Source organism: Atractosteus spatula, chromosome 5 (assembly GCF_055471065.1).
Source record: "Atractosteus spatula isolate fAtrSpa1 chromosome 5, fAtrSpa1.hap1, whole genome shotgun sequence".
NCBI classification, from domain to species: domain Eukaryota; kingdom Metazoa; phylum Chordata; class Actinopteri; order Semionotiformes; family Lepisosteidae; genus Atractosteus; species Atractosteus spatula.
This window is the reverse complement of record NC_142710.1, coordinates 29,369,318-29,393,480: the sequence shown is the minus strand read 5'-3', so window position 1 is coordinate 29,393,480 and position 24,163 is coordinate 29,369,318. Positions and strand designations below refer to the sequence as shown.

The 24,163-nt window shown below is 39.0% G+C and overlaps 1 protein-coding gene across 1 annotated transcript; it reads left to right on the top strand.

The window, feature by feature from the left end:
* The first annotated feature begins 10,749 nt into the window (after positions 1-10,749).
* On the top strand, positions 10,750-23,481 carry tet1 (tet methylcytosine dioxygenase 1). Its single transcript, XM_088915780.1, has 9 exons — positions 10,750-13,012; positions 13,765-13,855; positions 15,729-15,822; positions 16,169-16,377; positions 17,375-17,525; positions 18,873-18,962; positions 19,669-19,806; positions 20,216-20,546; positions 21,443-23,481. The coding sequence occupies exons 1-9, from the start codon at positions 10,750-10,752 to the stop codon at positions 22,564-22,566; spliced, it is 4,491 nt and encodes a 1,496-aa protein (XP_088771906.1). The 3' UTR covers positions 22,567-23,481.
* The last annotated feature ends 682 nt before the right edge of the window (positions 23,482-24,163 follow it).

Here is a 24,163-nt window from a genome sequence, read left to right as displayed (position 1 = left end):
AAAGACCAGTCTGAAAAACCTATTTGAAACACCAGGAAATACATAAAAAATCTAGCTTGAAAAACAGGCTGCGATCTTGGTATTGAATCTCGGAACTGCAAACAGAAGGGGAGCTCTTCACTTTCTCTGAGGTCAGGACAGGTCTACAGTCAAGAGACAGGTCTTCGATGACCCAGGGTAACCTCGTTCTCCAGGGGGCTGACTTCCCAGACTTTGTGCTGTAAGTGATTTGTGCTTTGTAGTTTGTTTTTGAGTCTGTATGCAGTAGCACCTCTGTTAATTCAATCAGTTAGTTAAGTGCTTCCTAAAGTTTTACAGCTGAAAGTAAGTTTGTAACGTACCACACTTTTCATGACACACCAGATGATGTTAAGATGAACTGCACCAATATTGTAAGAAATAACATTTTTTTAACTGAAACATGCAATGCAATTTAAATGAGAAATAAATGGCTTCACTTTTTGACTAGAAATTATATGTGAAATATAGGCTTGTTTCAGTGAGCATCGCAAATTTAATATTTGGTTCAGGGCTGAGAGGGACTACAGAAACCCCTGATCTGCGCTTTTTAAAACCTGATCTCTTCTGATTCCACAGCACACCAGCGTAGTACCGCACCACACAGGAAAGCGCTGAATTAATGTTCATAAACTGGTCTGTCAGGTTGAGTTGTTTTCTTTAGGAATTGCTTTAACATGTCAGCATATCAGTGATACAATATGTGACTACACTGTTAGTAATGCCTCAAGAGCTGTTTATTTTAAGTGTTGCTGTACTCGTTTAGAACTGGTTGTGCCAGCAGAAGAAAAAAATAAATGAGTGAGTACCATAATTACTCTGCAGTAGTGTTGTACTTGTTTATTGTAAAGTGCTTTAAATAAAAAACTTTATTCTGTAATTGTTATATGAAATTAATTTTGCTGAACATCAGTGGAGATTGTATTATTTTACCCCCCACTTACACATTTACATTTACATGGTCAAAAGAATTGCATTAACAGTTGTCTTTAATTCCTTCACATTACCAAAAATGCCTAAATCTGCTGTTGTGAAAAGACATTTTTCAAGGACTGTATGTATCCACTCTAATTCTCTACAATATGATCAAGTTGCTGGGGTTTCATACTCAACAGAAGCAAAACCGTCGAGTAGCTAATTGTGTAATAAGACGGTGTATGTGAGCAGGTACTGAATATATAAAGTTCTGCTACAGTGCGGGCAGAGAAGCACAAGTTGTTCGCTTCACAAGCCTTTTGTTTCCTCTTTGAGGTGAGTTGTGTACACTCTGTTAGAGACTGTTGACACAAAGCATGACAGAAAGCTGCAGCGTGCCGATTTTGATCTTGGTCAAACGAACTTGCCTCACGGGGAACTCGAGGCTGGGTACATTGAATGAGAGCGGCGTGCTGCTGTTGTCATGATTTGAAAGCCGTGGAAGGTGAATCGTGCCTCCGGAGTCGGCGGATCTTCAGCTGCACCTATAAAATCCCGTGTAGCGGCAGGAGCGGGACATGGCGCGCGTGAATGCGGGGGTGTGCGAGTGTGAATAGAGGTCGTGATTTCAGCGCTTGAGTCGGCAAACGTCGGGGGATCTTGAGGGTTGTCGTTTTACGTAGAGCCGAGTGAGCTAGAGGAGAGGGAGAGGGAGGCGAGCCAAATCACTACACAGCTGAAGGTTAACCCTTTAAGGGCTGTTGGGGCTGCCAGTGATCCTGCTCGTACTGGAAGTGCTGATTTTTCCTAGACTAAACATGTGAATGAAAAACATTTTTTTGTAGGATTTAAAATGAACTTAGTCATCACACGGGTTGTACTTTTACTGAGTCTTGACTTGTTTGTTTGTTTTTTGTTGTTGTTGCTTTTTGTAGTGGAAGTCTTAATTAAGATCTGCAGTACTAGTCTAAAGCCATGTCAAATTTCAGTCGTTAGCCAAGTTAGTGTAGTTTAACACCTTAGGTGAATTTTCGGTTATTTAACAGATTTATTTCACTTAGAGAGTACCCAGCTTATTTTCTGAAGTTATAAATGTAACAAAATCAGGTAAGGTAGGATGGTCTTGTTTTTACAGTTTCAAGGCTGAAACAATAACACTCTGATAACCATATTTTTCAATATTGAATGCCATAGACGCTTAGTGGTACATGCTGCTCTTGCTGAGCGTGTCTCTCCTGTCTTCAGATTAAGAAGATCTCCCTTATTTTGCAGGTAATGCAATATATGCATTTAAATAAAGACTGAAACAAAGGGCTTCAGTCTACAATAATAAATTATTTCAATAACAAGGTTCCCTCAACCTTAAATTAAAATCTAGAGACAGGATACACTGTACCTGTTACAGTATATGTTCTCAACTGTGTTGTTAGAATAAACTCCTGGATTCAAGTCTGATGATGGGCTTCCTAACTATGTGTGTTTAAAAGCAGCCAGTTCAGGCAGTTGAGTGTGTATAAGACACACCCATGGTCTTATTATAATTGCACATAGAGGGATGACAAAATACATACTTGACAGCACATTCAGCTCATTTCAGACAACACCTTGGTTTGAAGGACAGCCTGTTGTGAGCTTGCAAAACATGAAGTTTATTTAATCAGAATCAGCATGCAAATGTAGACCAAATGTTGAATACTTATGCATGTCAGGTAAATTATATTCATTTATTCTGATACCCTCTGGTTCTATCAATTCTTTCTACTTTTTCCTTGTTACACTTGCACTCCGTGTGTTTGCCACGAGTAGTAGTTTTCCTTAAGTATATCCTGGATGACGAGACAGACATAACTACAGTTCGATTTTGAGCAGCAGAGACACTTCAGCTCCAATGCCCTTGTCGGTTGCAGAGCGTCTTGCTGCTGCCACAGGTTTAAGGAGCATGATAGAAGGGCTGTCTGGATGGTGTAGCGCATAACAGAGTTTGAAAACGGCAGTAATATGGAATCCGACATGCTGACAGCTGGAGGTAGCTCGCTGCTGTCCTCACATGACCTTCAGCACCACATGTTTAGCTTTAGTATTACAGCATGCGGAATTTAATTAAAAACCCCTCAGTTGGCTTTTTTTTGTCAAAAAAAAACAGCATGGCATTTTGCTGCAGAACTCCAGTATGCCTTCAATAGGCAAGGAGTTAGTTTTGAGCTTCTGAAAAAATCCCAGAGGGCAAGGGAGAGCTCCACAACATCCCCTGTGTTTCCACATCTATCGCTGCCATTAATAAAAAACAGGGCTGTTTACTCCACTCGCTTTTCTTTGTGACGGGGAAATAAAATTCCCAGAGAAACCAAGTCATCACAGTAGCAGACCTGGGAGGTTCTTGGGGATTTCGTAGCATTAAAAATCATTTGTTTTCTATTAAAAGGCTTGCATTTTTGCAAGAGAGGTCACACTTTTCCCTGTTCCTTTCGGCAAGATAAATGTTGCCATAAAGTTTCATCAGCCATCTTCATCACACTAACATTGACAGGTATTAAGCTTGTGTTGCGGTAATCACAGGTTGTCTTTGTATGATCCTGCCGTAGTCTAATCACAAATGGGAAACGTGTCTTAAAAGTTCTCAAACTGCTGGGGAATACTGCTGGTGTTTGAAGGGTCTAGTTTTAGTTATAACACAGTCATAATCACAGGGAAATGTCTGATAAAATATGGTAGTTTTCACTTCTCTGTGGCACAGTTCCCTTATCAAATCCATCATTTGTCTTATGCCCAAAATATTTGAGGTTCTTACCAGGCTCTCATTGAGTCATACAAAATCTGTGTAAACTGTAGGAATTATAGTCTGGTTTCATACATTTTTCTGTTATGTATGGGATCATTTTACAGACTAATCACATCAATCCATGGCCAAGCTTTAATATGGGAATTTACGTCTTTGAATACAGAAATTCTGGTTAAAGTGATGCTCCTCTCAAGTATGTCCTAGAAGTTGTTTTATGAATGTCAGATTAAATGTTAAATAAGCAATTGGGTCAAGTGTTTTAACGAGGACATTCTGTTTTGTTCTGGCAAGATTCGAAAATGTCTGAATTCAGTTTTGTTGATGTGGGTGTAAACCTTCCCATGAATGCCTGTTAATTCAGAACTTGAAGACTCTTAACCAGCAAGGTCGTGTTTATCCAGGGCAGCAGATCCCAGCGTGGAGGTCTGGACCTAACAAGGTGGCACTGAATGGGTCACCGAAGGGAATATTATTTTTAACTAGCTGGAGTCTTGCATTTTTAAAAGAACTTCTGTCCTGATAATTGTGTAGTTTCTTTTTTAAATACGTATTAAAAACGTACTTTTACAGTGCATGACCATGTATTGTAAGTGTTGAGTTGATTTATAGACTTGCTGAGCTAGGTTTAGGCATTCTGTATGATCACAATAAAGATATACAGACATTGAAACTTTCTTAGGGCTTTTCATGTCCCATGGATTGTACGTGAATGTCAGTGAACAAGGCATATGTTTTATTTCTTTGAAAACTGAAAGTTTGAAAACGGGAAAAAAAAGAACCCGCCAGGATTTTTCGCTCTGGATTTGAAGTCTGGCGTCGTGTCTGCGTGAGGGTGTCAGCTCCAGTCCAGGCTTCTGCAGTCTCCGTGTCACAGATTGTATCTCTCCCTCGTGCGTAGTTGTAGAGTAAAAGCCCACATAGGGGATCCTTTGTTTAGGAGGGTCTAGGCATGGAAGATCATTTACAAGCCGCTAAACTCTTCACGCTATTGGCTGCTCTGGCCTTGGCTGCTTCTGCGAAAAGGCATGCCCAGCACGTCTGCAGCACCAGCAGCCAGCAACTGCTCTCCAGCGCTATGATAATGATACCAGAGGCTCTCTGAAGAATGAGGTACTGTAGCCAGTTATTCTTTTGAAGCTGAAGGAAGCAAGATGGCTACCTTATAGGATATGTTGCCCATAATTGAGGGTTTCCTTTTGGGGAAAAGAAAGGTAAAACAACAGTTCTTTTCAATTTGCCTGAATTGTGAAAATCATTTAGGTTTTCCTCAATTCTGTTTGAGCCTATTTTACTGTATTAGGATCCTAATATGTTCTCATGTCTTTTCGCAGGTGGGGAGCAAGGATACAACCAAGCCACCGAGAAAAACGCGAGTTTCCAAGGTAACGGATGCCTAATTTTACATCTTTAGTCATGCCATTGGTTCACAGAGTGCTTTACCGTGTTCATAATGGTAAGGTAAAGAAGGTGTAAGCACCTGCTTTTGTTAATGGAAATGAAATAAAGAATATCTGAATATGGGGAGACAAATTTTATGTCTGTGGTATTATTAGAAATGTGCTCCTGTGAGATACTATTTTCAGTTGTTGTTTTATTTGGTTCAGTGCAGTCTGGAGCTGAAACAGGAAAGGTAAGCTCTGTGAATGAAAACACACAGGACTTCAGAGAAATGCACTTGAATCAGGAAGGAAGTTTTTTTTTTTCTTCTAGCTTTAAAAAACTCAGCCTCACAATATTATCGTACCTGACAGTTTGCACAATTTTTTTTGCTTTGAAGTTTGTAAGTCCTTTTATTTTAAATGAAAAAGTATAGACAATTCAAATAAAAGCAACTGAAATTCTTAATTTAAAACAAATGCATGAAAGGAAAGAAGGATTTAGGCATCTGCTTTTTTTAAATACAGTAACTTGTAAATTCAGAGAAGAAGGGAGGTTTGGCAGCATTAAACTAATTCACATATTGTAAAGAGCATGTGATGTTTGATTGAGTTTTTTTAGCTGTTGTAGTTTTTCTCTAGGTGCACTTGTTTTCTGCCACTTTGGCCAAAGACATACTGGCTAACTTAGCCGTTGTCCTTCAATGTGTCCCTGTGTGTGTGCACCCTGTGATGTCCTGGTGTCCTGTTCAGAGTGTAGACCTCCTTATGCCCTATGCTGCCTAGTTAGGCTCTGGGTTATTATTGTGCTAATCAGGAATAAATTACATTCTAGTTATAGATAGATCATCGTTAATGTAATGGCTTTTAAATTTTTAGATGCACTGTTCTTGAAATGAAGTAATGTTTATGAGGAAAACTAACTCAAATCTGTAAGTGCTGAAACAGAAACAGCACATCTCCAAGTTTTCTGTTCAGGCCACCTGTTGTATTTTCCAGTAGAGACAAGAGCAGTTCCGTGTTATTACTGTATGGATTTTCATACAGTTAGAGACAAATACTCTGCAATGAAATAGCTTCCTTCTGCAGGCCAACATCTTAGCGAAAGATTCATAAGATGTTGATTAAAGAAGCATCTTATCTCTGTTGGTAAAGTTGAAGCTAATGTGAATGACCATTACAAGAGACAAAATCTACAGATCTCCTGTCATAGACTCAGTCACAACAGAGCACACCTGCTTCAGGAATGCATACTTCAAAACTGTTAATATGGTGGATTACTAAGTTATAAGTGTTCTAAAGAATTTTGTTTTATGCAAACATGAAAACTTGAACTGTAAGCTATCTACTTATATACTTCTTTATTTTGTGCAGATCTTGTCTGTTGTATAAGGAAAGGAATTGCTCATTTGTTCTTGGTGTGAAAATCTAACAACTGCCTAATCAGTATATAAATACAGTATCTGCTGCCTCCTGCCTGGGCAGTGCTGTTTTGATCAGCAAGACACAGAACACCAATGGCCACTGGCCAGTATTGAAGACGCCGGAATCTGTTCTGATGTCAATAGTATTAACCTATGAAGTTGGTGAGCTGTTCCTTGAGTGATAGGTACTGTTCTGCTTCTTCAAAACCACCCACCTTGAGAATATGTATGTACACTGAGCATCAGAAGAAACAGAACAGGGACACTCTATGCATTTGTGTTCTTAGAAAAATAAAGTTTATGGATTTGGACATTTGGACATAAGTGATGCTGAGCACCTTTTGAATGTCAAGCCTGGTTAAAATCTGGTACATGCTTGTCCACTGTCTACAATGAGACAGAGTCACATAAGACAGTATCAACAACCTGGTGCAAATCATGTGACACAGAATTCCAGCTTGTATTGTTTCAGACAGGGGCCACCCATGCTACAAGTCTGTGCATTGTTTTTTTTTCATTATTTCATTTTTTTATAATTACTGTGAAATTTGTTGCCATTCCAGATGGATGCTTTTAATGCTCAGTAAACATAAATAACCTTGATTGTACTGGTGTCTTTTTATTTTTTTGTCATTTATATTTGAGACCTAAGGGGGTCTCAACTGCTTTGTATACAGTAACCACTAGACCAGAAGTGCACTATAAATGTTGTAATACGTGCTGAAAATCCTGGGTAAGGTAGTGTAACTCGTAAGAGCTATAATTTCTACTTCAAAGAGTCTTCACAGACTACTGGGATGGACTAAAGCTTTCAAATTGTCTCAGAAGTCAAGGAGCTGAATAATTACAAAGGCTTTTCAAGAGTCATAGACAGGTCTGCAGGTCTGCGCATAGGGAAACAACATCTAGCTGTTGAGTGTGCATGTAATATCATAGTTAAGCTCCATAAAAACTCTCTTTTCTCAGTGGTCTACAAAGCATCATGCACATAAATATTAATAGAATGACCTATGAGACACATAGACTAGATGGGAAAAGTGCAGGCTAGACTTAAATGCAGGAAATACCCATTCAACAACACCCTTCTTTACCTTAATCTTTTTGCTAACTAAAATAGCACTCTGTGTGCTTAGCCAGTGATGATATGGAGCGCATTGCTTGTGATTGTTAAATATTAAATTCAAAAGTCATTTTACCAACTGGAACATCCACTTTAAATGTCCCAGTTTTATTTTTACTTGTGTAAGTAATGAATGTGCAAGATTTTTTTATCTTGCTTGTCTTTGTAAATAGAAGAGTTGCAACACCTTGTTGCTTTGAAAGAAAACAGTTTGGAGTGTGAGTTGGCCGGTCCTTGTAATCACTGTTTAGCAGCAGTTGCAATTGCTGTTGAATTTACAATTGGAATCTGTGTTTTCAAGAAACCTGGTGAGGGAAAATAGTGCTGGCAACCAGTCTGACTCCAGGCTCCAGTTTGAAGAGAAGACCTGTGTGATAGTTCTGTTGTGCATAGAAATGGGGAGAACCAGGGTACTTAGCCATGGCTTAATTACTTAGTTACTGATACAAATGGATGTCTGACACACATGTTACACTGGAACCTTCAGGGCACAGCTCTGTAGTTTAACATCTAATTACCACAATGATTATATACTTTGCAGACTTTGTTTTGTGGTAATTGTTGAAATAGTATTTTGTATGGCAGATGTGATTTCAAACTATATGTCTGACTCTATTTGGTAATATTTATTTTACTATGCATTATACCACAAAAACCACAAGGCTTATAAAAAAGTCATATTTGTTGTTGCCATAGTCATATTAGTATATGGTTTTGTAATTAAGTGTAATATGAGTTTTTATTTTAGTAACATAAGGCTTCTAATTTTGTTAGAGTAAATATAGTGCAGACAGCTTAGTTCTGGGGATATTGCTGTTAAACCGTACAATAGTCCATATTGCAGTGTCACAGAAATTAAAATGATTCTTTTGATTTTAACTACTACTTTTACCCCAGGATAAAGAGCAAAGACATCAACAGCTGCTTCTGGTGATGCACATAAAAGATTTTGTGTGATTATTTTCTTATGCTGTTCAAATGTAATGAAAGCCACAAGAAAAAAAAACACTTTCCAACCATGATTTATTTTAAGTATTGAACACTAGGTTCATTGTTCATTGGGACTTAATGCTCTGTGGTGCTTTCCTATGTCATTTCTTTTAATATGTCTCAGCTGAAATGAGATTGTGCTGGAGATCAACAATTAATTTTGTTGATTAAGTTCTACAATACAAAGAACTCAAACTGTTGATGCTATTGCAAGTTTATATGAAAGACAAACAAAATTGAACTATAGTTGAATCGTCATTATAGCACAACATAAATTTCATGATTCGCACTCGAAAGACAACTTAGGTTTTTACTCTTAAAATTCCTAGAATCCTTCTTAAATCTAAAAATGGAGAATATATTTTAATGGACTATTTTATTAGAATGACTGTGTCATAAAAAGCAAAAATAGTTTTCCTTTTATATAATAGTAGCAAACAAGGCAGTTTTCTACTCACACATCTGTGGTGTTTCAGTAGTGTACATGTCTCTTCTCATCTTTGGTTTGGGGCTTCCTCTGTGTGTGTAATTAGAACACTGCTAGAAATGTCGAGAACAGAAAAACCACATCTTTTTCTCTAAGCATTCGACAGCTTATTCAGAACTTCCCAGTGCTGATTTTTTTTTTTATTAAGAACATCAAAAAAAGTTGCGAATTAGTCAAGATCATTTGGCCCTTCTTGCGTGTTTGGTATTTTGGTAGCTGCATGACCACTGTTATTGACACTGACTTCTTGACTGGCGCATTCTTTTCAACAAAATGGTTCCTCACCATGTTGTAGATATCGACACCTTTGATTGTTGTTTTAAGAGACAACAATGTCAAAACCCCCTCTTTGATGGTGAAGTCTTCATACGTTGTATGAAAAAAACATCAGCTGAGCAATATCACTTGAGTCTACTGATTAATCTAACTGAATTGAGAACCATTGACAAGCACCTACAGTATATCCTGCTCCAGCTACTCCTGTATGTCCGCCAAGAGCACAAAAACTCTTTTTGATGTCTGATGTTTGCTCCCAGCTGCATCTCTGAAATAGAAGACATGTTTGGGGCCTGTATTTGTCATTCCTTCCTGACTTCTTGGTCTTTATCAAATAATGAGCTACTTTGAAAGATGCTATTCTTTCCACATGGGCTTTCTTTATGGTTGTGATGCACAAGGATTGCTGCCTTTGCAGTGCAGCCTTTAGTTCATTTACATTTTCAATCAGCAGACTATATCCATGAAAATCTCATTTGAAGTTTGTATGAACCGTAGGGAAGTGTTTCTGTGTATTTCTTCTTTTCCTGATGACAATGCTCACATTGCAGAATAAGCAATGACGTTGCTTCTGATGCTTATTGAAAAAAATAGTCTTCCTCTCCTGATGGAAAAAGCAGATCTTTTGCTTTGGCTTTGATGGACCTGCCACAGTGTGCATGCGATTCAAATGGGTGAAAATACATAACTTTGGAATTCTACTCCTAACAGACCAGCCAACAGACAACATTTATCTTTTCAAATTTCCATAGTATAGCTGAACTTTGATCTTGCTTAGCATTTGCTGTAACGTAATCGGCAGATTTTTAGTTCTATTTGTGAAAACCAAAAATAAAATGATGTTGAACTAAGGTGGGTTGATGGTGTCTGGGAGCTCAGTGTTATGTCTAATAGAAGTGAGCTTATGACCGCTTGTGTTGGAAATAGTAACACAAGTTGGATAACGTAATATTAACGGTGTTTTTTAGAATCATATTATGAGTTACTCATTGACAGGTGGTAAGCGAGGTGTTGGCAACCATTGGTTATCAACAAACATGCAGTAAAATAACTCCTCTGCAGCAGGCTACTTCCTGTCTGTTGCACAGACAAATTCAAACACAAATCTGAATAATTTCAATGAATCTTTGACTCTCGGTGTGTCCATATAACTGTAGAGAGACAATCTGCTTTGTAGAGTTATTTTGTTGCTTCTACAGTGCAAACCAAAACACTACATACATAATGTTTTTGATGATGATGGTGTTCTTGTATTGACGATTATGGTGATCTTGCCTGCTTTTTGCTCACTTTTGTTTTCATGTTTTGTTGATCTAAAGGTTGAGTCACATGGACATTCGGTAAATGGCACAAAGTCAAGTCAGATGGAAGAATCCTTTTCTATGCAAGAGGAGGATCTCGCCTTGCAGATTTACCCCATCCCACCAGTGGTCAAAGAAGAGCAGGACGCACACCCCATTCTGGAAAAGGAGCAGGTGGGAGATGGTGCACAGCAACCTTCTCACCTCTGTGTTTCTGGGGACAATCCCGAAAACTGGAACCACAATGGAGAAAGAAAAACAAGTTGTCTGGAATCTCCACCTAACTTCCAAGAATCTTTCCCATGGCATCCCAGAAACAGCCCTAAATCCAAGGCTGAGTCACTCTTGGAAGATACCGTGCCACTAAAAAAGATTAAGCTAGAAGAGAACTGTGTGGGAATTCATCATCAGATCTCTTTGGCACAGTTAGAAAGCGATGGAGACTATGAGGATGGATTAACCACTTTGGCTGCTGTTGTTTGCTACTCAATATCTAAAAGGCAGGCAGTAAGTGACGGTATTACAAAACCCATCTCCCCCTTTTCAAGAAATGAGACTTGCAAACTAGAGGAAACAGAGGTCACCACAGATGATGCTTGTTCTACAAGTGGTGCTACAAACGGTGCTACAAGTCTAGAAAACATAGATGCCTCCTTTTGCAGAAACTCTTTGGTGCTCTCTCATCCAAGTCTCCAGTCATTGGTTGAGAAAAGAAACATAAGCATTGAACAGGCCATAGCTATCGAGGCTCTGACGGAACTTTCAGTAATTCCACTGCAAAACCTTGCACAAACCGCTGAAACCTGTCATAGCCCAGAGGTAAGTACACCTCCACCAGGCAAAGCTGAACTTCCAAATGACAAGAATTCAGCATCAGACTCTTGCCTAAGAGACACCCTCACAGTCGGTTCACTGCAGCATGAGAATGCCACTCTTCCTGCTTTACTGCATAATCAAGGCAGCATTAATAATTCTCAAACCTTATTGTCAACAGGCAAACTTTCCTTACAGGATCTTTTAGAAGCCAGTTCTTTAACAGATAAGATCCAAACTCATGTAAGTCCTGAAAAACAGTGTTCTTACATTGAACAAAGCCTCAGTGTCCACAGAGACCACACAATATTTAGAACACAAGGGTTAGATGGTCGAGGTACCCCCTTTGAAGGACATAAGCAATCCCCTCATTCAGATGGGTCTCTCCTACCTAATAAAAGGGTCAGGAATAAGGATGAGGAAGATGTGGCAGCTCAGCTGGCCCAGCTTGCATTCATTATTGAATCAAGTCACAAAAAAGGCCAAGTGAATTCCTCAGGAGTCGATGAAACTTCCACTGCCCATCTGGCCCCACACCCTCCCCAGGGATTACCCCTTCAGCCCATCAAGAACAATCATCACTCACTGCTGCAAGGCCTGAGCACGTCCCCACTGAAGAAGACCAGAACACCACCTTCCAAGCAGAGAACTAAAAAAGCACAGTTGCAAAAGCTTGCAGACACCAACGGACACCTTTGGGGACAGTCACCGGTGAATCATGTTGGACATTTTCCCAAAAGAGGTGCAAACACCAAGGCACCCCAAAGAACCAAAGTCCAAAAGGTGTTCCCACAAAGACAAATGGTGCAGAACCACAAATCACCCCTGTTTCCTCCACAGACTCAAATAGACCTGAAAAGTTATCTTGCAGAGGTGTCTCAGGACAAACAGGCTCTTATTTACCAGAATAATCCTCAAGATGGTGTTAAGTCTGAACTTTTAGAACATAATTCTCTTTTACAGTCTGTTTCTTGTAAAAACTCTGGGCTTCCACCTTCAAATGACTCCTCTGAACTTCATCCTGATTGGAACACTGATGGGCATTTAACACAGAAAAGTGAACACCTGGAAGGTTCACTGAGGCAAAAAACAGAATGTGACTCAAATACTCAGGTAGCTCAATCATTAGATGGGCAGCAACATGGTGCTAATTTAGACACAGGCTCTGCTAAGGTCCAATTCCATGTTCAAGCCTCTCAAGACAGAAATGAACCTCCAAGCAGCAAAATGTATTCCAACGAATCAAAAATCAGCTCTCTAGGTCACCTGCCACCTGCCTCAACAACAGAGGGATGTATCAAGATAGAAACATCCGGTTCTGTTACTGTCCTTTCTACATCAAATCTGAACTCCAGTGGTGTAGAGACCAACTTCAATGGGGAATCAACGCCAACCAAAAACACTTTAAATAGTTTTCTTGAGTCTCCTCTTAACTTCTTGGACACCCCAACCAAAAATCTGATTGACACACCTTCCAAAAAAGGATCGGACTTTCCAACTTGTGATTGTGTGGGTAAGTGAAAAGGCTGTAATGACTTTGGTTATTCAGACATTGTTAAATGCCACATTAAGGCCTTCAAAATTTCTGTTTAGAAGGATGGATTTCTAATAGATAGTAATGCCCTGACTTAACTTGACTATTCAAAATGCGTGTATATTCTTAACAAGTTGTGCTGTTTCAATTACCTTATATACTCCCAAACAACATATTTCTGCTTCTACAACATTTTTAACTATAAATATTTAAGCCTTTTAAGAATTCATATACAACAAAAAGTAAAAGTATGGTGATGGATAAAATTTACATTCTGTTGAAAAATGTTTTTGTAAAGCTAGATAAAAACATTTTGCTGCAGGACAGATGAAGAACACATTAGCAGACAGAATGTACTGGTACAGTACCTGTTGAATGGAACCAGTATGTACCAATTGTGATTGAGTAAAGTAATGGAAAATATGTTGATGCTGCTGAAGTTCTTCCATTCAGTCTAATGCACATTCCAGGTGCTCTAGTAATCATCTCCAATCCATAGAAAAAATGTACTTCTCAGATGTCACAACATCCTGATGTGTTTTTCAAAACATTTAATACTGTATGTAACCATAATTTGTAACCAAGTAACCATGATTTCGAAAATTAATTTTTTTAGATCAGTGGTAACATCTAAATAAGTGAAGCAAAAAAACATTTGATGTTTTCTGAAATTATAAATTCCTTTCTCTGCCTGTGGGCAATTAAATAAATGTGTACACTTTTCTGGCTAGAACAAATTATAGAGAAAGAGGAAGGACCATACTACACACATCTTGGATCAGGACCAAGTGTTTCTGCAGTGCGGGAGATGATGGAAAACAGGTAAGCCTGCATATATTTTATTAGTGTGAGAGAATTTTAGGAAGTAAGAATGCTTCTGTGTGTTCTGTTTATACACCAGAGACCTTGGTGGAGACTTAATGAAAAAACAGCCCCGGACCAGTTGGGGATTTCTTGGGCATATGTTCGTGTTGTTGTGGAAGACTCACTTTTTTGCACAGTGTCATGCAAATAAATAGTACAGCTGGTACAGACCGATATGTAAATTAGCCACGCGGAGAAAACTGTCTCCTGCGGTTTTCTTGCACTAATGGTTGGCGGAGGCCAAAACTCATTGGGAAAATACATCATAATTTAAGTTGGATTTTAAGGCAATCTTACTGCTTTGGAGAATACACTACTTACCCTCTTTTTGACTGGTGGCAACAGATATATTTTAGAGTAAATAACGTGAATGGATTCTGCCCACGGTCCACACCTTGCAGGCAGTGCAGTCTTCTGTGTTCTGTTTGTGCTGGCCAGTGAAGGGAGATTGCTGTGTGGCAGCTGTGTCAGTGCGCTCTCTTGAGCCTCCTAGTGTATTTCTGTTCTTCTGGTGACACAGTGGGCTGGATGTGATAACATGCCACCATTCACCAATGAAGCTTCAAGGCACTTCAAGAAAGCCCAAGTTGCCAAACTATTTTGGACATTTCAGATTCAAATGTCATTGAAATTGCAGATTAAGTGTTTTGCCTTAATGAAGACGAATTGAACTTTTGACCCAGTCACGTAAAGTGGACGTTTGTTCATTTTTTTCACAGTAAATTAAAGCTTCAGAGCTTTTGAAATATTATTAGGAATTATGTGGTTCATTAACTGCAATATTAGTATTGAAAAAAGCAAAACATTGAACATTTTAATGTAAAGAAAATTATGGATGTACACTTTTTTTTAAATTGTTAAGGTTTCCTTTTTAACAGTATTCCACAGAAAAACAAAGATTTTTTTCTTTACCGTACCATTTCAAGTAAATTTAATTTCTGAATCATTACAGTCAAATGATTATTGGACAAAACAGAGAACTATCTGTAAATGAGATTTTGGTTTAAAAGTTTTAAAGTTATTAAAACAACTTGCGACAATCTGGGAGGGGATTAAAATTACAATACTCAAATATTACATAATTACATAAAATACAGAATCATTCTTCAAAATCAAATTCTGTCAGCTGCATGCTATTATCTACTGTTTCATTCCATATAGTCAGGGAATACAGCGCATAACACAGCACGTGTTGGAGCAGAGACACAATAAAGGAGCAAACAGGGAAGAAACCTGTATCTCATCAAATAAAAGGATACTATTCAGGGCTAATTCACTCAACAGAAGCTAAACGAATGGTAAAATATTTCCGTATGCAAAATAATACATCACTAAATAATGAGAGATTACTTAACCTGAAGGATAATTTCGCTAAAGTGTAAGACAACATCCCCTAATTAAAAGTCTGGAGTCCACTGGTTTTAGTGCTCAGATTACTTCTTGCTCTAAAAGGGATTAAAATAATTAACTGAGAATTTGTCTAGGCTGAATTTAGATTTAGCCCCAGTGTTTGGCCATTTAGATCTTTGGCCATTGTTACTGCCTCAAGTGAGACAATTTGCCAACAATACTGTTTATGCAAATAACAAATACACATTATTTTATCCTATTAGAATGGAGTGTTTCTGATGGAAATATTTTTTTATGTGGCTACAGCCCAAAATGAAACGGTATCTTGAAAAAATACTAGTTGTGGCAATAATAATAATCATTTCAAGCATCGTGCTTAATCTGTATTTTATATGTTACCATGTCACAGTTTGGTTCAAATTCCCATGTGCTCTGTGTATGCCTGGTTAGTATAGTGAGATCTTGCCTTCCGCTGTTGCAGGTATGGGGAGAAAGGGAAAGCAGTGCGTGTTGAAGTGGTGGTCTACACCGGAAAGGAAGGAAAGAGCTCCCAAGGTTGTCCAATAGCAAAATGGGTAGGTGACAGCAAAAGAGGAAGATCTAAGTTCCAGTGTTTTATTATATTAATTTGTTTTCATCCATTACAAATGACCTGATCGACGGAATGAAATTCCAGAAAAAATAAGAAACTTTGCAATACCAACACCTTCTCGGTCAGAAAAACAAAGAATGATGGTCTCACACTGCTATGAGTGCTATAAGGGTCTTGTATTTAAAGATCTAAACCTGCTCTGATTTGTGTACCATTGTATGGGTTACAAGTGTCTTCTTAAACTGAAAGTCAATGAAATGTAAGAGATGTGCAGGACAATTTACAACTTTGTCAATTGCTAAGATGAGTGTTGTGACACAATCCGGTAGGTGATCCGGCGTGCCAGCGTGGAAGAGAAGCTGCTTTGCCTGGTGAGAAAGCGAGCAGGTCACTGCTGTCAGAATGCTGTGGTGGTCATCCTCATCCTGGCTTGGGAAGGGATCCCGCGTATAGTAGCAGACACTCTGTACCAGGAGCTTACCGAGACGCTCTGCAAGTATGGTTCACCAACCAGCCGGAGATGTGCTCTAAATGAAGAGTGAGTACCGGTTTCCTGCCAGCATTTCCCTGGTCAGCTCAAAATGCACTTTCTTGTTGCCATGTTAGCAGAAGGCATACCGCAATGATGGCTTAATGGCATGCTGTACTTCTAGGAACACATAACATAGGCGACAGTATTTGTTTCCCATCTTATTCCACAGTGCTGAATGAAGAATACTAAATCTGCGCTTGGTGTACTACATGAAGATTTTTTAAAAAATGGTGAAGAATTGTTAAAGAGGTGTAATAATTTGGATGAGTGTGCCTGGTAGACTAGTGTCCTGTTCCTTGAATACTTTTGCTCTTAATCCAAGCCTTTACATACTTTGTTACTTTGGAAACTGGTTTTCATGAAAGACAGCCAGTTCTGTCGTGTTTATTTTTGTTTTTCTGGAGTCACTAATTGTTGTCAGAATCCTCAAGTGTTTGACCTGTGACTTGGCTCAATGGCAGTAACTCACACAATCCTCTTGGGAGCAGATGAGATACTAGGATACTGCAGCAGTAGTGTGGGTTCTAGACTCTCACTGGAAGGTTGTGGGTTCAATTCCCAGGTGAGACACTGCTGTTGTACTTGAGCACTTCAACCACATTGCTTCTATAAAATACCCAGCCGTATAAATGGATACAAATGTAAGTCACTTTGGATATAAAAGCATCAGCTGTTACACTTTCTAGTATGCTGTTAGTAAAGGTGTGCAAACGTACAGCTTCAACACACAACACAGCACCTGCATACCCATCTGTCATCTGGTATGTGTCCCCTCAAATACTGTTCCCACAGCCTAATGGATACCTAATGGGTTCCTGTTGTCCCTTTGCTTCGGTCTATTAATATAATGCCTGACTGCTGTGCTGTATTTTCTTTGGATAAATCATACAAAGACTCTACAATGGTCAGTTTACATAATGTTTGGAATATAAGAATCTTTTCTTGGGTTTGGGTGAAAATAACAGGGTCTATGTTCTTTTTTCATTCACTTTTTGAAATTCAGCCGAACTTGTGCGTGTCAAGGCCTTGACCCTGAGACTTCTGGAACATCTTTCTCGTTTGGCTGCTCATGGAGCATGTACTTCAATGGCTGTAAGTTTGCTCGGAGCAAATTCCCTCGCAGATTCAGACTGCTGGGAGATGACCCCATAGAGGTGAGTTTAAAACGAAACCTGTCTCAAAGTCTGAAGTGACAGTACAGCAGTTGTGTTAGCATAGGTTACAACTACAGACAATTCCTAAGGCAACTGTGACAATAATGATTGTTTATTTGTCTGATGTTCACGTAAGAAATTATGCCAAACTGAATTAGAAGTGTAAGCATTTTTCTATCAACATTATGAATATCAAAGATAGCAGACATTTGAGAAGGCTCTTGTGGAGGTTTGAAACAAAGTGTGGCAAAATCTTAATGAGAAGCTATTTATCATCTGGAGACCAGAAATCGGACCCAGGTTCTAATGTCTATAAAAGATCAGCTCAACTGTATGAGATTCTCCTACATTTATGATGAAAAGATCGCTGGACAAAGGAATGTTAGGCTGTGCTTTCAAAAATGTACCACAAAATAATGCAGTGCTGTGTATTAATCCACGTTTAGCCAAGCGCAGAGAAAAAGAGAAAAACAGAAAGTAAGTAAAGAAGAAATAGGTTTTGCTATTGTAGGAAAAACTGTGTTTTGTGGCTACCAATCTGTCTCAGTACATGTATAATATATTCTCAGATCTGATTACTGTTTTAAGAGAGACAATTTAAAATTGAAAGCTATTTTGTTTATCTAGATTTGATGGCAAAGTAAATTCCAAAACATTACTAGGGAAATTTAATATGAAACAATTAATGTAGTGCAACATCCATCAAGATAACATGAAAGTTTCCTTCTGCATTTGAAAGAATGCTTTCCTCCAGTCCATCAAGAACCATCTCCTGTCTTCAACAACACCATTGTGATTCACTGGACCATTAAGTCATTTTCAGTCTTGCTAAAAAGTGTGTATCTGCTTTAACAATGAGGAAGACTATATTTGAATTCTGGCAGATATTCTTCATTGTTTGCTACAGTTGTTGTTATTGAGCAGAATTGTGAAATACTAACTCTATATTCAGCTAAGTAACAATGAGTTCAAGTGCTATATGGAGGCAAAATCCTGTGCTCTTCTATTGTCATTCTCTTCCTCTCTGTCGGTTTCTCAGAAGTGCGAGTAGCCTCTATCTTCTGTAGCCTCACTACAAATTAAGCTTTTAAAGGCAGAGGTTTAAACTATTCAAATTTGTTAATGTAATAGAAGTGGAAAAGAAAATGACAAGTGATTTACTTGTAAATTCATACCAACACATAGAGATGCATGGATCCATATTTTATGAAAACACAATAGCTGTCCATTATAGAAGAAACACACACTTATTACATGAAATGTATTTGCTGCTATTCTAATGAACATATTTAACATGTCGTGTTTGATTGTCACCAGTTTATTTTCTTTTTGACTTTTTTTGTGTAGGAAGGGAAGTTGGAAAGTAATCTTCAGAATTTAGCAACAGACTTGGCTCCTGTGTACAAGAAACTTGCTCCGGAGGCCTTTAAGAATCAGGTAGGGTTAGGGTTAACATCCAGTCTAAAATCACTTGTACATCTGAAGAGGTGTATCTCATTGTATAGATCCCATACTGTTATAGCATGAGCACCTCAAAGCAAAACTAAAAAAAATGTCAACAATTATAGTCATTTTGTACATTAGGATATACAAAACTAAATGTTGTAATAAGTGTTATTTATTTGACTAATGTAGAAAGTTTCAATGACTTTTTTATATAATGTTTCCTTTTTTAAAATTGTTGCTGTTGCCTACTGTAGCTAGTGTATATGTGGTTTATTTGTTATTAAGTATTTAAAGAAGCTACAAGGTAAATACCTGTACCAGTTTTTTGGCTCTTGAAAGTCTCCAATTGGACCCAGAACACCTGACCAATGCCAGGAGATTTCAAAGCCGTTTGCCAGTGTGTGGATAGCATACATACTGTATATACAGTAGGTTAGAATAGAGCACTAAGTCAAGGCTCTGTGTCATGGCCATTTGAGATTTACCCTCATTTCAGTAAAATCATGACTTCTGTTTCCACAGAAGTCTGCAGTTTCCTGTTGGTTTGTCTCATTCTTTAACAGACTCCCTCTTGCTTTATCACATTTGTCCCATGATTTTACTGTATTCCTCTCTCAGCTTTATTTTAGTTTTCCTTTTGACATACCATGGCCATTTTTCATAAGAATCGCTAAAAGAGCTTTTTCTCTGACCGAAGGTGGAGCAGGAACACTTGGGTATAGACTGTCGTCTGGGTCTGAAAGAAGGCAAGCCGTTCTCAGGTGTAACAGCGTGCGTCGACTTCTGCGCTCATGCCCATAAGGACACGCACAACATGAATAATGGGAGCACCGTTGTACGTATCTCAGTAGATCACTTCAAAAACACAGATTCTTTTCTGAGCGAGTTGTGCAGAAACTGTTGTGGAACCTTGATTTGCAGTTACATATTTTGTGAGTCAGTTTAATGGAAATAATGGCAAAGCCCATTAATAATGCTGCATGTTTATTTATATGAAGACCCACAAAGGATAACGAGGAATTTTAGTTGCTTTGTTCTTTAGCATTATTAAAGCCATTTTGTGTATGAAACCACTACATTCAGAAAGAGGTCCTCTTTACAGTGATTCCAGTAACTGTTTCTACACATGATTGTGCTGGAGCCACTGTATTGTAGAACCCTGTAAATGGGGAAAAGACAGCAATGCTGACCAGAGAGACCAGTCAGGCTCTCTTTCATATGGCTTGTCCCCCATGTCTGAGCAGGTATGCACTTTAACGAAGGAGGACAACCGTGCGGTGAGGAACATACCTGAGGATGAGCAGCTGCACGTGCTGCCCCTGTACAAGATATCCGACACGGACGAGTTCGGCAGCGTGGAGGGCCAGCGGGCCAAGATGGAGACGGGCGCCCTGCAGGCCCTGTCTGCCTTCCCCAGAGAGGTGCGCCTGCTGGCGGAGCCCGTCAAGTCGGCCCGCAAGAAGAAACTGGAAGCAAAGCGGGCAGCAGCGGAGAAACAGAACAGCCAGGAGCGGAAACAGACCAGCCCAGCGAAGCTCAAAAATGACCAGGAGAGAAGCTCTCAGTGTATCACAGGTGAATGGGTGTCCTTGCCTGTTTTTTTTTAAAGCGTGTGTACAGTATCTGCAAGCTTCTGTTGCGTTGCTGCTGGCCTGTGCCTGAGTAGCTTAGGAGTGGGTGATCGGCATTATGCATTTCTTGGATCAGCAGATATTAGGCCAAACAACAACAAAGGTGGAGAGGACTGAACTGACCTCTACTTGTTGTTGTTGTCACATTGCATCTAATCACATTGTTACTTTTCTGTTGACAGGACAAATCATTTACTGGCCCTGTTTATCCAGTTGTGTGTAGTTTTAATGAGAGAAAAGTAAGCACTTAACATTTTTAACATTAGAATTAAAAAGAGGATGTTTAAAGTGTATAATACACTGGTAAAGGAGAAGAATACTTTTGTCCATGTTACAAGAAAGATATTGCTGAGAAGAGAAACCAGTTCCATTCCTACGCTTAAGGAAATGTCCTACACTGACAGGATGAGGAAACTGAATCTTTTTAGTCTCCCAGTGAAGAAGACTATGAGATAACCTCATTCAAGTATTAATAATTTTCAAAGGAAGACAATGTTTTTCCTGCGAACATCCTCATTATCAACAGTGAAACACAAATAGGAACCACGCAGAAGTACAACATCTGATACAATATTATGCCAGATTTTGTTGCACTACTGTATTACACTCTGTATTGACCGTAGGTTTAAACACTAAGCTGTGGGACTCCAGACTGTGAGTTTGCACAAGTTATATTACTGAGAAAGGCTGACCAAACTGTCACCTCTGGGAGCTATAATAATACCAAGAACCTATGCACACCTGCAAGAAAGCTTTCTTTATTTCCTTTCATTTACTTGGTTATTTATTATAAAAGAGCTGCTTTATTTTTGGTAATAGACTTACTTTTTTTGTTGGCAGGTTGCACTTCATCAAGTCAGTCACCATCTTTGAAAATGGAACCTCAGGATTACTACAACTCCTTTAAATTGCCCCGGCAAACTGGCATTGGAAATTACTTATTAGAAAATTACAATCCTTCTGCACCTTATGACATTAGTAAAATGTACCCCTTACCTTCGGTCATGCCCAACGCAGGCATGGAAGCACTTTCCAAATTTCATCCCAGCTTTTCTGTCCCATATGGATGTCTTGGTTTACCTGCAAATCAAAACTTTGTTCCTCCCCTCCTGAAATACAACAGCTTGGGAAATGCAGTTAATGGCTACGCTGCCGGCCTTCCTGAACAGAAAAGGTTTAGGAACCAAAATCTGATAGCCAATCCCATGGGCACAGGGCAGAGTGAGATACATAGAAACTGGCAGACTCTGAAGACTGAACCCAACAAGAAGAACAGCAACTCCCTGCTGTCAAAGCACCCTCATGGAAGCACTCCTGAACTGTTCTGTCCCAAATCCCCTGAGGCACTTAGTAACCGACCCAACGGGTTTCACAGAGTTCAGTTTGCAGAGAATGATCAGCATGGGCTTCTAGCCGAGCACATGCAAGGGACACCTAATGTCTGCAGGACCCCAGAAAGTCCAGCCCCTGAGGCTAAACCTGGGGAAGTGTGGTCGGACAGCGAACACAACTTCCTGGATGCTGATATCGGCGGAGTGGCTGTGGCTCCATCCCATGGTTCCATCCTGATCGAATGTGCCAGGAGGGAGCTCCACGCCACCACCCCCATTAAAAAGCCAAACCGGAGCCACCCCACCCGGATCTCTCTCGTCTTCTACCAGCACAAGAGCCTCAATGAGCCCAAGCACGGACTGGCGCTGTGGGAGGCCAAGATGGCGGAGCGGGCCAAGGAGAGAGAGGAGGAGGCGGAGAGGCTGGGCGGGGCGGAGGGCGGCCCCGCCAGGCCCAGGAACAAAAAGGCCAAGCCTGGCGGCGGTGCTGGCAAGGAGGAGGTCCACCAGGAGGAGCGGGAGCTGCTTCAGATCCCCACTCGCAGGGCTCTGGCGATAACCAGGGATGGGGTGATCACCGTCTCGTCTTACGCCCTGACTCAAGTCACCGGCCCTTACAATCGCTGGGTGTGACATTTCCATCACTTTCAGGCTGCCTTACCTCAACGTTAGCTCGCATTCGATGGTGCTGTAAGATGAACACATTTTTAGACTTTCATTTGGTTTATTTTTTTATTTTTGTAATTTTTCCTCATCTCAAATATCTTTAGGAAGAGGGTTTACTGTTTCATGGGATTTTAACTGTGAGTAGGAGGAGTATGTGTACATGTTTTTGATTTTAAAGAATGGTGCTCAGAGCAGATTTTAAAGATTTTTTTACAGTTTTTATATACAAGTTGAATGAAAATGTACAGACACAAAAACCTATTTATTCTGATCATCATCAAGGCTGTTTTTTACTTTTTCTCATAGGAGATTTATTTCTGGTGCTTCAATTATGCCTGTTTACTGCAATTTTACTGTATGTCAATGTGCGTTTGACTTGCAAATAGGAAAACTCTAGATTTGAATTTACATAGTGAAACATAAATTATGTACTTTTCTGTTTTTATTCATATTTTGGATTAACTTGTAGGGTAAAAGGCATCTGGTGCTGTTTTATATGAATTCTAACACAAATTCAACTATTTTTATGGTGCCATTGTAGTAGGAAATTCCATTAAGAAATTAGCAAAAACCAACACAAAATTTAAAAACATTGCTGTTGCTAGGTTTGGTTATGAAAAAAGCTGTAGCATTGCATTAATTTTTCCTCATTCAAATTTAATGTTTAAACATTGAATATGGCATTAACTATGAAGGAAAGGTACACCATTTGTACTTGTTTGATTTGTTACATTTATTTGTTTTTAGCCTACTTAAATGAAATATTTAAAAGCACTTTTTATTTTTTTAATAACTTGAAAAAGTTCAACATCAGATTTGTATGGATGAAGATAGTAGGAATTGTGAATACTATGTATTTTAATAATTTGTGTTGTTAAAAAACCTCTGTAGTGCATTATTCATTATCCAAAGCCTTTTGTAGTACTTAACCACAGATTTCTGATTATATTTCTCCTTTAAGGAGAAAATGCCTATCCCCAAATACTGATACTTTGAAAAGATGTGAAATCTCCTGTAGAGGTAACATTGTCAACATTTCCCAAAAGACTGAAAAGTAAACTAATTTACAATGACTTATACCACATGGCAGTGAAAGTCTATCACTCAGCCTGCAGAAAAATTAATCATCATTAATAATTTTGTTTTTCGGTACATTCTCTAAAGATTTGGAGAAGACATTGAGGTGCGTAAATATGTCTACAGATTTTCTCATATTGATTACAAGAATTCGGCAAAAAGTTGAATTCTTTATTATTGTGTTAATTACAAAAACTGTATATTAAAAAACGTCTCTCTTCACATTAATGCCTTAAATGTGGCAGTTGCACACAATGCCATCCTGGCATTAGAGCTGAAGACAGAGCCAGTAATGTGAGGTTCTTACATTCTGTCATCATGTCAGAACAAGAACACTGTGTTACAACCAAAACTGCAGCTAACAGAGAATCAGTGCTATCATTCTGAACTAAAAACTGGTGCTATATACAGTTTTTTTTGTGTGGGGGGAGTAATTATGTTTTCCCACAAAACTAAACACTTTAACTGTACAATTTCAGTATTTTGT